The sequence below is a fragment of the Oncorhynchus mykiss genome, chromosome 9 (assembly GCF_013265735.2).
Source record: "Oncorhynchus mykiss isolate Arlee chromosome 9, USDA_OmykA_1.1, whole genome shotgun sequence".
NCBI lineage: Eukaryota > Metazoa > Chordata > Actinopteri > Salmoniformes > Salmonidae > Oncorhynchus > Oncorhynchus mykiss.
The window spans coordinates 15,377,645-15,392,883 of NC_048573.1; the positions used below are offsets into that span (position 1 = coordinate 15,377,645).

Sequence of the window (15,239 nt, forward strand, 5' to 3'; positions counted from 1 at the left end):
TCTTAGAGACTTACCCTGAAAGAATCACAGCTGTAATCACTCTTAGAGACTTACCCTGAAAGAATCACAGCTGTAATCACTTTTAGAGACTTACCCTGAAAGAATCACAGCTGTAATCACTCTTAGAGACTTACCCTGAAAGAATCACAGCTGTAATCACTCTTAGAGACTTACCCTGAAAGAATCACAGCTGTAATCACTTTTAGAGACTTACCCTGAAATAATCACAGCTGTAATCACTCTTAGAGACTTACCCTGAAAGAATCACAGCTGTAATCGCTCTTAGAGACTTACCCTGAAAGAATCACGGCTGTAATCACTCTTAGAGACTTACCCTGAAAGAATCACGGCTGTAATCACTCTTAGAGACTTACCCTGAAAGAATCACAGCTGTAATCACTCTTAGAGACTTACCCTGAAAGAATCACAGCTGTAATCACTCTTAGAGACTTACCCTGAAAGAATCACAGCTGTAATCACTCTTAGAGACTTACCCTGAAAGAATCACAGCTGTAATCACTCTTAGAGACTTACCCTGAAAGAATCACAGCTGTAATCACTTTTAGAGACTTACCCTGAAAGAATCACAGCTGTAATCACTCTTAGAGACTTACCCTGAAAGAATCACAGCTGTAATCACTTTTAGAGACTTACCCTGAAAGAATCACAGCTGTAATCCCTTTTAGAGACTTACCCTGAAAGAATCACAGCTGTAATCACTCTTAGAGACTTACCCTGAAAGAATCACAGCTGTAATCACTCTTAGAGACTTACCCTGAAAGAATCACGGCTGTAATCACTCTTAGAGACTTACCCTGAAAGAATCACGGCTGTAATCACTCTTAGAGACTTACCCTGAAAGAATCACAGCTGTAATCACTTTTAGAGACTTACCCTGAAAGAATCACAGCTGTAATCACTTTTAGAGACTTACCCTGAAATAATCACAGCTGTAATCACTCTTAGAGACTTACCCTGAAAGAATCACAGCTGTAATCGCTCTTAGAGACTTACCCTGAAAGAATCACGGCTGTAATCACTCTTAGAGACTTACCCTGAAAGAATCACGGCTGTAATCACTCTTAGAGACTTACCCTGAAAGAATCACAGCTGTAATCACTCTTAGAGACTTACCCTGAAAGAATCACAGCTGTAATCACTCTTAGAGACTTACCCTGAAAGAATCACGGCTGTAATCACTCTTAGAGACTTACCCTGAAAGAATCACGGCTGTAATCACTCTTAGAGACTTACCCTGAAAGAATCACAGCTGTAATCACTGCCAAAAGGGATTCTAATATGTATTGACTCAGGAGGTTGAATACTTACCTAATCAAGATATATTATTAACTTGTTTTACAAATGTTACATTTTTTCTCCCACTTTGACAATACAGAGAATTGTGTGTAGGTCGTTGACAAAAATATGACAATTATATCCATTTGAATACTTTCTGAAAGCACTATAAATCTTACTAATCTTACAGGCACATTACAGTGTTTACATTCATATAAGTATTACAGTTCTTGAATTTATTTTTAATTGATTATTTACTAATTATTTAATGTCCAGAAACTATCCTGGAAATTGGTTGTACTTGTGAACAGTTGCAACTGGTCTAACGTCAACAGTATTGCCACTCCTTTTATGGTGAACAATGGGAAATAAAAACACAACACAAAACTTCACATAGTAATATAGTTTCCCTTTTTTAAATTTATTCCAAGGTGTGTGTCTTTAACTTTGAAATGGATGGTATGGAAGCAAGCTCTTGGACTGGGTGATAGAACAGAATAAAGTGAGGAGGAGAGGAGGGGCATAATAGAGAAGACAGATGAGGAAAATAAAGAATTCATACACATGGGAGTTACAGATGCTGTCTCTGTCCCAAATGACACCCTCTTCCCTAAGTAGTAAATGTGGTTACTTTGGATCAGGTCAAAAGTAGTGCACTACATAGGGAATAGGGTGCCATTTTGGACGAAGTCTGGGGCCTAACTATGGTTCACCATATCTCTTTACCTGATGTCCTGTCTCCCGCCCTCTCTCTCTCTTGCGCTCTGTCTCGTTCTCGCTCTCTCTCTCATTCTCGCTCTCTATTTAACACCTCTCTCTGTCTTTCTCTCCTCTCAAAATGCACAGCAAACAGACAACCGCAATACGAAGGGAGTGATGATAGAGGGTGACAGAGGAGAGAGGTGACGTCCTGTCCTTCAAACAAAATTAGCTTTCCTGTCTGCAGGGTGACGGGTGACCAGTGGTTGACTAACTCTTATCCACAATGCATTACTCAGGTTGCTCTCTCTTGTTGGGCCTATTGGGGGGGGGGTTCATCAGATCTACTGCATTCATTTAGGGTGTGTCCAAAATAATCCCTAAAATCACAGGCTAAATTTGATTATTGACAACTAATGTTAACATAACATTAATGGTTGACAACAGGTACTACGGTCTGTCTTTGTCTGTCTGAGTTGAAGGTGAGCTTGAGACTGCATGGCTTTCTTACACATAATATAACTCAACATGTATATCTTGGATAGTTGGGATTCCTACTTAATGACAACGTTATGAAAACGTTGGCACAACGTTACAAGTTTCTATGGAAAGGGAGGGGCATGTCTTCTGGGATAAGGGGTGCTATAAAGAAGTTGGGGTGTAAGGGGGGATTCAACCAATCAGATTGGACAGCATTTCCACTACAGTATAAACACAATATGCATCTGCAACAATACATAACCAACCAATCTTCTTCCACATTTTTGTAAGCCATTTTACCAAAACATATTTTAATATTCTGAGAGGAGGACAGGTGTAAATTCTTAGAAAAAACGGTGATATCTGGAACCTAAAAGGGTTATTCAGCTGTCCCTATAGGAGGGCCCTTTGAAGAACCCTTTTTAGTTCCAGGTAGAACCCTTTTTAGTTCCAGGTAGAACCCTTTTGGAACCCTTTTTCCTAAGAGTGTAGGGCCGGGGGCTGTGCTCCAATACTCTGCTACTGTTCAACCATTTTAGTATTTTTCTTTATTTCTGTTCTTTCTTTGTGATCTCTCTGTCCTGCTGATCATACTAAAGGTTAGTGTGAAGCGGATTATCGTGTGACTGCAGGTGTTCTGGCTCATCAGGCACTTGGTGCAGTACAGATGACAGTATGAATGAGAGAGGGATGACAGTTAAACAGTAAGATATCCAGACAGACCTAAACAGGACATGGTGAGTCTCTGAGTTTTGATTTGAGTAAAGCCTCCCACCGTCTCTTCCTCTCTGGGAAGTGTGGACAACATGGAGGAAGGTTTAAAATGAGGGAAACTTCAGATGACTGAGAGGAGGAGGATAGAGGGAGGACAAGTAAGGGGAAAGAGGAGGAGAGGAGGAGAGGAGAAGGGAGAGGAGGGAAACAAGTCGCTCTCTCCATACAGGAGAGGGGGAAGATAAAGGGAGGAGAAAAGGAAGAGGAGGAGGAGGAGGAGGAGGAGAGGGGGTTTACAAGTCGCTCTCTCCATAGAGAGCGCTGGAGAAGGAGATGTAGTCGAGGGCTCCGGCTGGGCCGTCAGCTCCAATGTACCTGGTAATAGATATACATTACATTACTAGAGAGGTCTAATGTACCTGGTTATAGAGATACATTATATTCCTAGAGAGATCTAATGTACCTGGTCATAGAGATACATTATATTTCTAGAGGTCTAATGCACCTGGTTAAAGAGACACATTACATTACTAGAGAGGTCTAATGTACCTGGTTAAAGAAATACATTATATTACTAGAGAGGCCTAAGGTACCTGGTCATAGAGATACATTATATTACTAGAGTGGCCTACGTCATAGCTGATTATGTTTTACATTATGTTGCTAGGATGCCAATGTCCATTCTAGTGTTGTAGGTCATTCTGTGTACCTGGTCATGCGGCTGATGCAGTACTCTGCCTGCTCTGGGGGCAGCTCCCTGCGTAGCTCATCAACCGTGATGTAGGACTGGAAGAGAAGAGGCCTATATTTATTTCATTTATTCCATTTGTATGTATTTATTTCATTTTACCAGGTTGTCCCACAGAAGTGCAAAGACCTCTTTCTCAAGGGAGACCTGGCCACATTACAATGTTCTAGGTCACCTTGTCTGAGGCCAGGATCTTGAAAGAGGCCATGACCTGATCGGCTGTGTCTGTCTCGGCTGTCTCGCGGGTCATGAAGTCGATAAAGGCCTGGAAGGTGACCACTCCAGTGTTGTTGGAATCCACCAGCGTCATGATGCGGGCAAACTCCACCTCACCCTATTGGACAGGACAACACACTAGAGTAAATTGGAACACCTCACCCAATTGGACAACACCTTAGAGTAGAGTAGAAAACGTTATTATCATTAAAGCTGCATTATGTGACTTCTTGAGCGACCTGACCAAATTCACACAGAAATGTGAGTTATAGATCTCATTCTCATTGAATGCAAGTCTAAGAAGTGGCAGATCTGTTCTATGTGCACCTTTTCTATGCTTCACGTTCTTAAGTTTTGTTTTTGCATCTTTTGACTTTCGGTTTGGTACACCAGTTTCAAACAGCTGCAAATACAATAGTGTACATTATTGAGAACATATTTCACAGCAGTTTATATGGTACAATGATTCTCTACACTTGCTTGTTTTGTCACATAAACTGAAATTAGGTGCACTATTAGAATTAGAATGGCGGAGCGATTTCTGCATATTGCACCTTTAAATTGTTTGTTATTAATTAAAGCATTACACATATACAAAGGTCAATCAATATACAGCAAACACCACCTCGCCCTACTGGTCAACAAGTTAGAATACATTACATCTTCATATCATTGTTGAGGAGAACATGTTTTGGAACATGAATGGAAACTAATGTCATTTTATACTATAGCTGTCTATGACCAGATAGACTAAAGTAATTTCATAAAAAGGGAGCACAGGTGGCTGGTGGCATCTAAATTGGGGAGGACAGGCTCATAATAATAGCTGGAGCAGAATAAATGGAATGGTATAAAACATATCAAACATACCATTCCATTGGCTCCGTTCCAGCCATTATTATGAGCTGTCCTCCCCTCACCAGCCTCCTGTGAAAGGGAACGTTGTATGTGAAGCTACTTCCTGTTGGTAGCTAGGCTACTCACCAGATCGTAACCCATGGAGATGAGACAGGCACGGAAGTCGTCTGGGTCCATCATGCCGTTTCTCTTCTGAGAGAGACAGAACACAACCATCAGTGTTTATGATTGGACACTATGACCAATGTAATGATCCATTATGTGAACGCTACACGCTAGTGATACAGTAACACTCTGTGAGGAGGAGCCACAATGATGGCAAGAAACCACTGAATATTCCAACATTCACACTTAAAACAACCACATTTCACAGGCATTGCAAGTAAAAACCTCTTCAAAATGGCCGCTATCTGCAAAATCAGAGCCAGGACAAGAGAAAAGACACATGTGAGATCGAGAAAAGTAAGTCCAAGAACATGAAACTGTTTTAGTTTCATTACCCTGTCGAAGTGGTTGAAGGAGGCACGGAACTCGTTGAGCTGCTCCTGGCTGATGCCCTTGGCGTCGCGGGTCAAGATCTGGTTCTCCACCTCGTTGATGGTGCGGGCGATGGTGGTCAGGAGCTGCTCCCAGCCCACACGGATATGCTGCCGAGGTGAGGGGGGTGAGGGAGGAAGAGAAGAAGAGGAAGGGAGATGAAGGGTTTGGATAGTTGGTAAGCATCATAGGTCTACCAAGTTGGGGGTTAGTATGTGAGTGTCTGGGATGGTTGTAACATCTAGACTAAAGTAGTACAGGTGTGTATATTCAAATGCATAGGGATCTTCTCCAAAGTAGTTTATATGGTGTCAAATATTTATGTTACTTGGGTTAGGTTCCTTTACATCAGGGCTCTCCAACCCTGTTCCTGGAAAGCTGCTGTCCAGTAGGTTTTCACTTCAACCCTAATCTAGTGCATCTGATTTGAATAATTAGCTACTTGATACACTGAATCAAGTTATAACTGGGTTTGGAGCGGAAACCTAAAGGCCGGGAGCTCTCCAGGAATAATTTAGGAAGTATACAATACTTGATACGACTTCCATGATGTATTTGGTTGTGTTGTGTAGTTGTCTAGTTGTCTAGCTGTGTGTTGTGTAGTTGTGTGTTGTGTAGTTGGTTGTGTTGTCTAGTTGTGTGATGTGTAGTTGTGTGTTGTGTAGTTGGTTGTGCTATGTAGTTGTGTGTTGTGTAGTTGGTTGTGTTGTGTAGTTGTCTAGTTGTGTGTTGTGTAGTTGTGTGTTCTGTAGTTGGTTGTGTTGTGTAGATGTCTAGTTGTGTGTTGTGTAGTTGTGTGTTGTGTAGTTGGTTGTGTTGTGTAGTTGTGTGTTCTGTAGTTGGTTGTGTTGTGTAGATGTCTAGTTGTGTGTTGTGTAGTTGTGTGTTGTGTAGTTGGTTGTGTTGTGTAGTTGTCTAGTTGTGTGTTTTGTAGTTGCGTGTTGTGTAGTTGGTTGTGTTGTGTAGTTGTGTGTTCTGGTACCTCCATGGTGTAGTTGGTGTGCTTGTTATCGAAGATGAGGGACTCCTGGCTGAGCTGGTGGTCTCCCTCCAGCTTGTCAATGTTACACTTGTAGTTGATAATGTTTTGTTCATACTGCTTCAGGCTGTTCATCTGTTCCTCTAGAGACCCAGCAATGTCCACAGACACATGACCAATCTCCTGTAGAGGGAGAGGGGAAGGAGGAGAGGGGAGAGGGGAAGGAGGAGAGGGGAGAGAGGAAGGAGGAGAGGGGAGAGGGGAAGGAGGAGAGGGGAGAGGGGAAGGAGGAGAGGAGAGAGGGGAAGGAGGAGAGGGGAGAGGGGAAGGAGGAGAGGGGAGAGGGGAGGGGGATGAGGGAAGGAAGAGAAGAGAAAGGGGATGAGGTAGAGGGGGAGAGGGGGAAAGAAAGGAGAGAAAGGAGAGAGAAACATGATGAGTGTTGAGGGTTTTGTGGTTGAGGTTTACACTATGCAATAATACAGCACAACTTTATTCACTTCTTTAGTGAAATTAGCTCAGTGTCCATTAATGGCACATTTTGGAGGAGGTGGTGAACCCCTGCGTGTTCGGGGTTCGGGTTCTAGCTGTACTTGTACCTCCATCTTAGTCTGGATCCAGGGTCCGATAATGTTGGCCTGGGCAGCGAACTGGCGCCTCAGCCTCTCGTTGGCCTGCTGTCTGGCTACCTCCTCCTGCAACATCTGGTCCCTGAGAGGAACAAGGTGCTTCACCTATGGAGGGAGACAGGGACATTGGTCATCAAAACACTGGTAGAAATGAAATCGTGTTACTCTGTTACTCTAGAGACTAACCCATTGCCATGAAGCAACTTATATCTTCAATCTGGAGTGCACAGACCTAGCTAGGAAAAAAGACATCCTTCTCTTTTGGCTTCTCATTGTGTTTTAGTCACACCCTTAGTGTAGGGGTTCACTCCTGACAGATTAATACTACTACTACTACTACTACTACTACTACTACTACTACTAATACTACTATTGTTACTACTACAACAATAACACTACTACTACTACTACTTCTACTACTATACTACTACTATTGTTACTACTACAACAATAACACTACTACTACTACTACTACTACTACTACTACTACTACTACTACTATTGTTACTACTACAACAATAACACTACTACTACTACTACTACTACTATACTACTACTATTGTTACTACTACAACAATAACACTACTACTACTACTACTACTACTACTACTATTGTTACTACTACAACAATAACACTACTACTACTACTACTTCTACTACTATACTACTACTATTACTACCACCACCACTACTACTACTACTATACTACTACAATACCACTACTACTACTACTACTACTACTACTACTACTACTACTACTATTGCTACTACTACAACAATAACACTACTACTACTACTACTACTTCTACTACTATTACTACCACCACCACCACCACCACTACTACTACTATACTACTACAATACCACTACTACTACTACTTCTGCTACTACTACTACTAATACCACTACTGCTATTACTACTACTACTACAACAGTAACACTACTACGACTACTACTACTACTACTATTATTAATACCACCACCACCAGCACTACTACTACTGCTACTATTATACTACTACAATACCACTACTACTACTATACTACTACAATAGTACTACTATACTACAGTAGTGTTGTACTCACGGTCTCCCACTTGTTGGTGATATCCTGGGGTGAGAGGTTGGTGTAGGGGTTGACTCCTGACAGCTTGATGCCGTAGGTCTGAGCGATCTTTACGATCTCACTCTGGATGCCCATGGTGGCCATGCGCTCCTTATCAGCCTCTGGCAGGGTGGCCTTGAACTGGTCATGGGCTGTGATCAGAGACTGGAGAGGAGAGGGGGATGAGAGGAAGAGAGGAGGAGAAAAGGAGTGAGAATGGAGGGATACAGTGGGAAGTAGTGATAGAGAGGAGAGTCCATCACACCGTTAATGTTACAGTACATATTGTACGCACACACACACGCACACGCAGACACACACACACACACACACACACACACACGCACACGCAGACACACACACAGACACAGACACACACACACGCACACAGAAACACACACATACACATACACATACACATACACACACATACACACACATACACACACACACACACACATACATGGATCTCCTCGGTGCTGTGGACGATGAACATGTCCTGCAGATCCTCCATAGCTCCATCCATCCAGTTGTTGAAGGGCGCCGCCCTCTTGGCGAACTCCAGGTACAGCTGGTCGATGGTCTCCCACAGTTTCTCCACACGCTGAGAAACACATAATATTACTACTACTCCTACTATAGCTCCAGGTTTCTCCACACGCTGAGAAACACATAATATTACTACTACTCCTACTATAACTCCAGGTTTCTCCACACGCTGGGAAAGACCAGGAGAAGATTTAACATCAGTACACAGTATGAAGCCATCACTACTACTACAACTGCTGCTACTACTAGTAACTTGACTAAGTAGTACCAGTAATACATGTAATAGCTTGACATGACCCCCACTAGTTGTTACCATTAGTTGTTACCACTAGTTGTTATCACTAGTTGTTATCACTAGTTGTTACCACTAGTTGTTATCACTAGTTGTTACCACTAGTTGTTACCACTAGTTGTTACCACTAGTTGTTACCACTAGTTGTTCTCACTAGTTTTTATCACTAGTTGTTACCACTAGTTGTCACCACTAGTTGTTACCACTAGTTGTTACCACTAGTTGCTCTCACTAGTTTTTATCACTAGTTGTTACCACTAGTTGTTACCACTAGTTGTTACCACTAGTTGTTATCACTAGTTGTTATCACTAGTTGTTACCACTAGTTGTTATCACTAGTTGTTATCACTAGTTGTTACCACTAGTTGTTAACACTAGTTGTTACCACTAGTTGTTATCAGTAGTTGTTATCAGAAGGGCCACATGGTCAGAAAAACTCTTGGCTCATGGTGGCTCAATTGGTTGAGGGTTCAATTCCTGCTGGGATCACATTCTCCAACTAAAAGTGTATGTACCTTCTGTTCGGTAAGTTGCTTTTGATAAGAGTGTCTGCTAAGTGGCATAATCAATATGACTATAGTGTGTAGTGCAGAGAACCTCCTGTTGCCTCTTCTGGGTGAGGGTACCCAGGTTGTCCCACTGTGTGTGTGTGGGGTGTGTGTGTGTGTGTGTGTGTGTGTGTGTGTGTGTGTGTGTGTGTGTGTGTGTGTGTGTGTGTGTGTGTGCGTGTGTGTGTGCGTGTGTGTGTGTGTGTGTGTGTGTGTGTGTGTGTGTACCTCCAGAGAGTCTCTTCTCTTCTGGGTGAGGGTACCCAGGTTGTCCCACTGGTCGCAGATGCCCTGGCAGCGGGTGTTCACTGAGGACGCATCATGGTAGTCCAGCTCACTGGGAGAGGAACACACTGATCACTATCACTGATCACATAATGGTAGTCCAGCTCACTGGGAGAGGAACACACTGATCACTATCACATCATGGTAGTTCATTGCACTGGGAGAGGAACACACTGATCACTATCACTGATCACATCATGGTAGTTCATCTCACTGGGAGAGGAACACACTGATCACTATCACTGATCACATCATGGTAGTTCATCTCACTGGGAGAGGAACACACTGATCACTATCACTATCACTATCACATCATGGTAGTCCAGCTCACTGGGTGAGGAACACTCTGATCACTATCACTATCACATCATGGTAATCCAGCTCACTGGGAGAGGAACACTGATCACTATCACATCATGGTAGTCCAGTTCACTGGGAGAGGAACATTCTGATCACTATCACTATCACATCATGGTAGTCCAGCTCACTGGGAGAGGAACACTGATCACTATCACATCATGGTTGTCCAGCTCACTGGGAGAGGAACACACTGATCACTATCACATCATGGTAGTTCATTGCACTGGGAGAGGAACACACTGATCACTATCACTGATCACATCATGGTAGTTCATCTCACTGGGAGAGGAACACACTGATCACTATCACTGATCACATCATGGTAGTTCATCTCACTGGGAGAGGAACACACTGATCACTATCACTATCACTATCACATCATGGTAGTCCAGCTCACTGGGTGAGGAACACTCTGATCACTATCACTATCACATCATGGTAATCCAGCTCACTGGGAGAGGAACACTGATCACTATCACATCATGGTAGTCCAGTTCACTGGGAGAGGAACATTCTGATCACTATCACTATCACATCATGGTAGTCCAGCTCACTGGGAGAGGAACACTGATCACTATCACATCATGGTTGTCCAGCTCACTGGGAGAGGAACATTCTGATCACTATCACATCATGGTAGTTCATTGCACTAGGAGAGGAACACACTGATCACTATCACTGATCACATCATGGTAGTTCATCTCACTGGGAGAGGAACACACTGATCACTATCACATCATGGTAGTTAATCTCACTGGGAGAGGAACATTCTGATCACTATCACTGATCACATCATGGAAGTTCATCTCACTGGGAGAGGAACACACTGATCACTAACACTGATCACATCATGATAGTTCATCTCACTGAGAGAGGAACACACTGATCACTATCACATCATGGTAGTTAATCTCACTGGGAGAGGAACATTCTGATCACTATCACTGATCACATCATGATAGTTCATCTCACTGAGAGAGGAACACTCTGATCACTATCACATCATGGTAGTCCAGCTCACTGGGAGAGGAACACTCTGATCACTATCACTGATCACATCATGGTAGTCCAGCTCACTGGGAAAGGCACACTCTGATCACTATCACATCATGGTAGTTAATCTCACTGGGAGAGGAACACACTGATCACTAACACTGATCACATTATGGTAGTCCAGCTCACTGGGAAAGGAACACACTGATCACTATCACATCATGGTAGTCCAGCTCACTGGGAGAGGAACATTCTGATCACTATCACATCATGGTAGTCCAGCTCACTGGGAGAGGAACACTCTGATCACTATCACTGATCACATCATGGTAGTCCAGCTCACTGGGAAAGGAACACACTGATCACTATCACATCACGGTAGTCCAGCTCACTGGGTGAGGAACACTCTGATCACTATCACTGATCACATCATGGTAGTCCAGCTCACTGGGAGAGGGACACACTGATCACTATCACATCATGGTAGTCCAACTCACTGGGAGAGGAACATTCTGATCACTATCACTATCACATCATGGTAGTCCAGCTCACTGGGAGAGGAACACTGATCACTATCACATCATGGTAGTCCAGTTCACTGGGTGAGGAACATTCTGATCACTATCACATCATGGTAGTCCAGCTCACTGGGAGAGGAACACTGATCACTATCACATCATGGTAGTCCAGCTCACTGGGAGAGGAACATTCTGATCACTATCACATCATGGTAGTCCAGCTCACTGGGAGAGGAACATTCTGATCACTATCACTATCACATAATGGTAGTCCAGCTCACTGGGAGAGGAACATTCTGATCACTATCACTATCACATAATGGTAGTCCAGCTCACTGGGAGAGGAACATTCTGATCACTATCACATCTTCTATTACACACTTCTATCCCTTTTTCTTTAACTTTACTACGTTTATCACTTCTTCCTCCTCCGTTCTTCCACACCTCCCTCACATCATCCCTCCCTCCTCCCCTCCTTACTTGAGCTCCTGTGCGATAGCAGCGATCTGCTCCACTCTGTCCTGGTGGGCGGCCAGGTCAGACTCAAAGGCCTCGTGTTTCCTCATCAGAGCCCTGATCTCCATCAGAGAGGCCGACTCATAGTCCTTCATGGACAGCAGCTCCTCCTTACCTGGACACACACATGGACACGGACGTACACACACACACACAGTTTATACTCCATCAGTTTATACTCCATCAGACGCAGTTGTTCTCCCCTTCTCTCTTTCTCTCTCTATTTCCCCCATCTAGATCTCTCCCTCTCTCTATCTCTCTACCTCTCCTCTCCATCTCTCTCTTTCCCTCTCTCTGTTATTACCTGAGGTCCAGGACTGGTGCAGGGAACACTTCTGTTTGAACTTCTCAGCCAGGTGGTCCAGTCTTTCCAGACGTCTGATCTCAGTAAGAAGCCACTCCTCATATCCCTTCTCCACCTGCTCCAGACCCTTCCAGGCATTGGCTATGTCCTGGGGGAGGAGAGGAGAGGAGAGGAGAGGAGAGGAGAGGAGAGGAGAGGAGAGGAGAGGAGAGGAGAGGAGAGGAGAACATGGGTGGTTAGTTGGCTGATAAGGTGTCATAACTAATGTCCACTTTGTATTGATATTGTATTTATGTTCAAGTTGAAGTTTTTACCGGTATCCACATGAGTCAAATACATACAAATAAATACATACATAATAAAACATTTAAGTTCAAATCAATGCAATTCATGACAATATGTACATTTACGGGACTTGTTTTGTTGATGGATTTGCATAGGTAGGGCATGGTCAAATCTTTATCTCTCTTAGTCCTGGCCTGTGGAATGAAGAGCGGCTCTACCATACGTGGTTGACTCTACCTGGTGTTGTGAGGTTGGTGGAACAGTCAGATATCTGGGAGGTTATTCTCAAAACCACCACTGTAGATTAGCTGTGGTGTCCTGAGTAACCTGGGCTGAATGTGACGGTGCCAGGGCTAGAGTGCCACGTGGACGTGATGTGTGCCGTCACCTACCGAGACCATCTTTCCCTCGGAGGGCATGAAGGCGGGCCGGTTGCTCAGCCTCAGCTTGGTCTGCAGGGTGTTGAAGTTGATCTCCAGCTGACACTTCTCCTGGACGCGGGGCGGCTTGTGGACGCGGCGGTAGTCCCTGAAGTCCTCCAGCTTCTGCTGCATGGCTCTCATGTGATGCTCCGCCGTGCGGTTCTCCAGCCACGGGATGGTTTTGCGGATCCACTCCAGCAGCTAGGGAGAGGTCAGAGGTCAAGTGGTTAAAGGTCAAAGGTGTGGTTAAAGAAGAGTTGGTTCGTTGGTTGGTTGAGTTTTTACTTCAGATCACCTAGTTCACACAGGTTGTACAGCTCATATATAACACTTTTAACACAACAGATATTTTGGATGCGTTTTTCTGCAGTGTGAACTAGGCCTTTGAGAGGTTACATCTCATACTGTTTATCATAAGGTGCATAGCGATGCCTCTCTGGATGGGCTTTGGAAAGTAACATTAACTCTCACCTCACTGGCCAGCTTCTCATACTCCTCCATGAGTTTCTCATTCTCCTGGTTCACAGCCAGCACTTTACAGATCCTGTTAGCTGCTGTCTCAGCCTAAGACAGAGAGAGACAGAGACAGAGAGACAGAGACAGAGACAGAGACAGAGAGAGAGAGAGAGAGAGAGAGAGAGAAAGAGAGCAAGAGAGCAAGAGAGAGACAGTAATGGGGGTGGGAGACCGTGACAAGTTTAGACAGTCAGTAGTGGATCTTAGATCTTGCTGAATAAAATGTAGATGCTGTTACTTGTTTCTAATATGGGACCAGCAGAGACAGTGGAAGTTGTGAGTTACCTGCTCAGCGCCAGCGAAGGCGTGGTAGAAGCAGGACACGTAGGTCATGATGGCCTTCTCATCAGGCTTGGGGGTGTTCACAATGTCTGAGGGGTGACAGACAGGAAGAGCTCAGAGACATGAAATTAACTAAGACAATGCAACTCCAGCGAAATCACTGGGGAGCAAAGGAGGCTGGTGAAGGGAGGACAGCTCATAATAATGGCTGGAATGGACTTACTGGAATGGTTTCAAATCAAATCACATTTTATTTGTCACATGCGCCGAATACAACAGGTGTAGACCTCACCGTGAAATGTTTACTTACAAGCCCTTAACCAACAATGCAGTTCAAGAAGAGTTCAAATATTTACTAAATTAACTAAAGTAAAACATGTGATAAAATGTAACACAATGAAATAACAATACCGAGGCTATATACAGGGGGTACCGGCACTGAGTCAATGTGCGGGGGTACAGGTTAGTCGAGGTAATTTGTACATGTAGGTAGGGGTAAAGTGACTATGCATAGATAATAAACAGAGAGTAGCAGCAGTGTAAAAACTGGGATGTCAATGTAAATACTCCGGGTGACATGGAAACCAGGTGTTTGATGTGTTTGAGACCATTCCATTAATTCCGTTCCAGCCATTACTGTGAGCCTGTCCTCCCCAGTTAAAGTGCCACCAGCCACCACTGCTGCAGAGAGTCGGCAGAGACGAATGCTAGGGTTGAACATTTCCTGAAACATTCCCAAAATTCCCTGGTTTGACAGAAAAAATGTACTCACCCTCAGCATCGAGCATCTTGGGGATGTCCAGGTACTTCTCAGCCACCTCGAAGGCAGTGTTGAGGTTACCAATGGGGTCATCCTGTTAGGGACAGACACACAGACAGAGAGAGAGGTTTACACATAGAGAGAAAGATATAGGTCAGGGGTTTTTTGGTTTAATTCCCACTGGGGCCACCCATACAAAACATATGCACATGCATGAAAGCGCCCGCTAAATGGCATATATGATATATATAAGACTTATAGATCATAAGAGTTCTACAGAAAACAAGATAAAGGGTAATAGATGTATAGAGAAATGATAGAAAATAGTAAGAGGCTATGACTGGTGTTGA

At 43.8% G+C, this 15,239-nt stretch overlaps 1 protein-coding gene across 1 annotated transcript in view; it reads right to left on the bottom strand.

Moving 5' to 3' along the window:
• Window positions 1-1,684: 1,684 nt before the first annotated feature.
• LOC110531568 (alpha-actinin-3) overlaps window positions 1,685-15,239 on the bottom strand; it is a 57,374-nt gene continuing 43,819 nt past the window's right edge. Inside the window, exons 7-22 of the mRNA XM_036987416.1 lie at window positions 14,902-14,983; window positions 14,133-14,218; window positions 13,803-13,895; window positions 13,302-13,532; window positions 12,625-12,772; window positions 12,285-12,435; window positions 9,877-9,985; window positions 8,723-8,863; window positions 8,242-8,424; window positions 7,127-7,261; window positions 6,531-6,710; window positions 5,512-5,658; window positions 5,138-5,203; window positions 4,113-4,271; window positions 3,899-3,975; window positions 1,685-3,564 (exon numbers count right to left, since the gene is read on the bottom strand). Coding sequence (XP_036843311.1) covers window positions 3,483-3,564; window positions 3,899-3,975; window positions 4,113-4,271; window positions 5,138-5,203; window positions 5,512-5,658; window positions 6,531-6,710; window positions 7,127-7,261; window positions 8,242-8,424; window positions 8,723-8,863; window positions 9,877-9,985; window positions 12,285-12,435; window positions 12,625-12,772; window positions 13,302-13,532; window positions 13,803-13,895; window positions 14,133-14,218; window positions 14,902-14,983 — 2,070 coding nt within the window. The 3' untranslated portion in view covers window positions 1,685-3,482. The remainder of the gene's footprint in view (window positions 3,565-3,898; window positions 3,976-4,112; window positions 4,272-5,137; window positions 5,204-5,511; window positions 5,659-6,530; window positions 6,711-7,126; window positions 7,262-8,241; window positions 8,425-8,722; window positions 8,864-9,876; window positions 9,986-12,284; window positions 12,436-12,624; window positions 12,773-13,301; window positions 13,533-13,802; window positions 13,896-14,132; window positions 14,219-14,901; window positions 14,984-15,239) is intronic.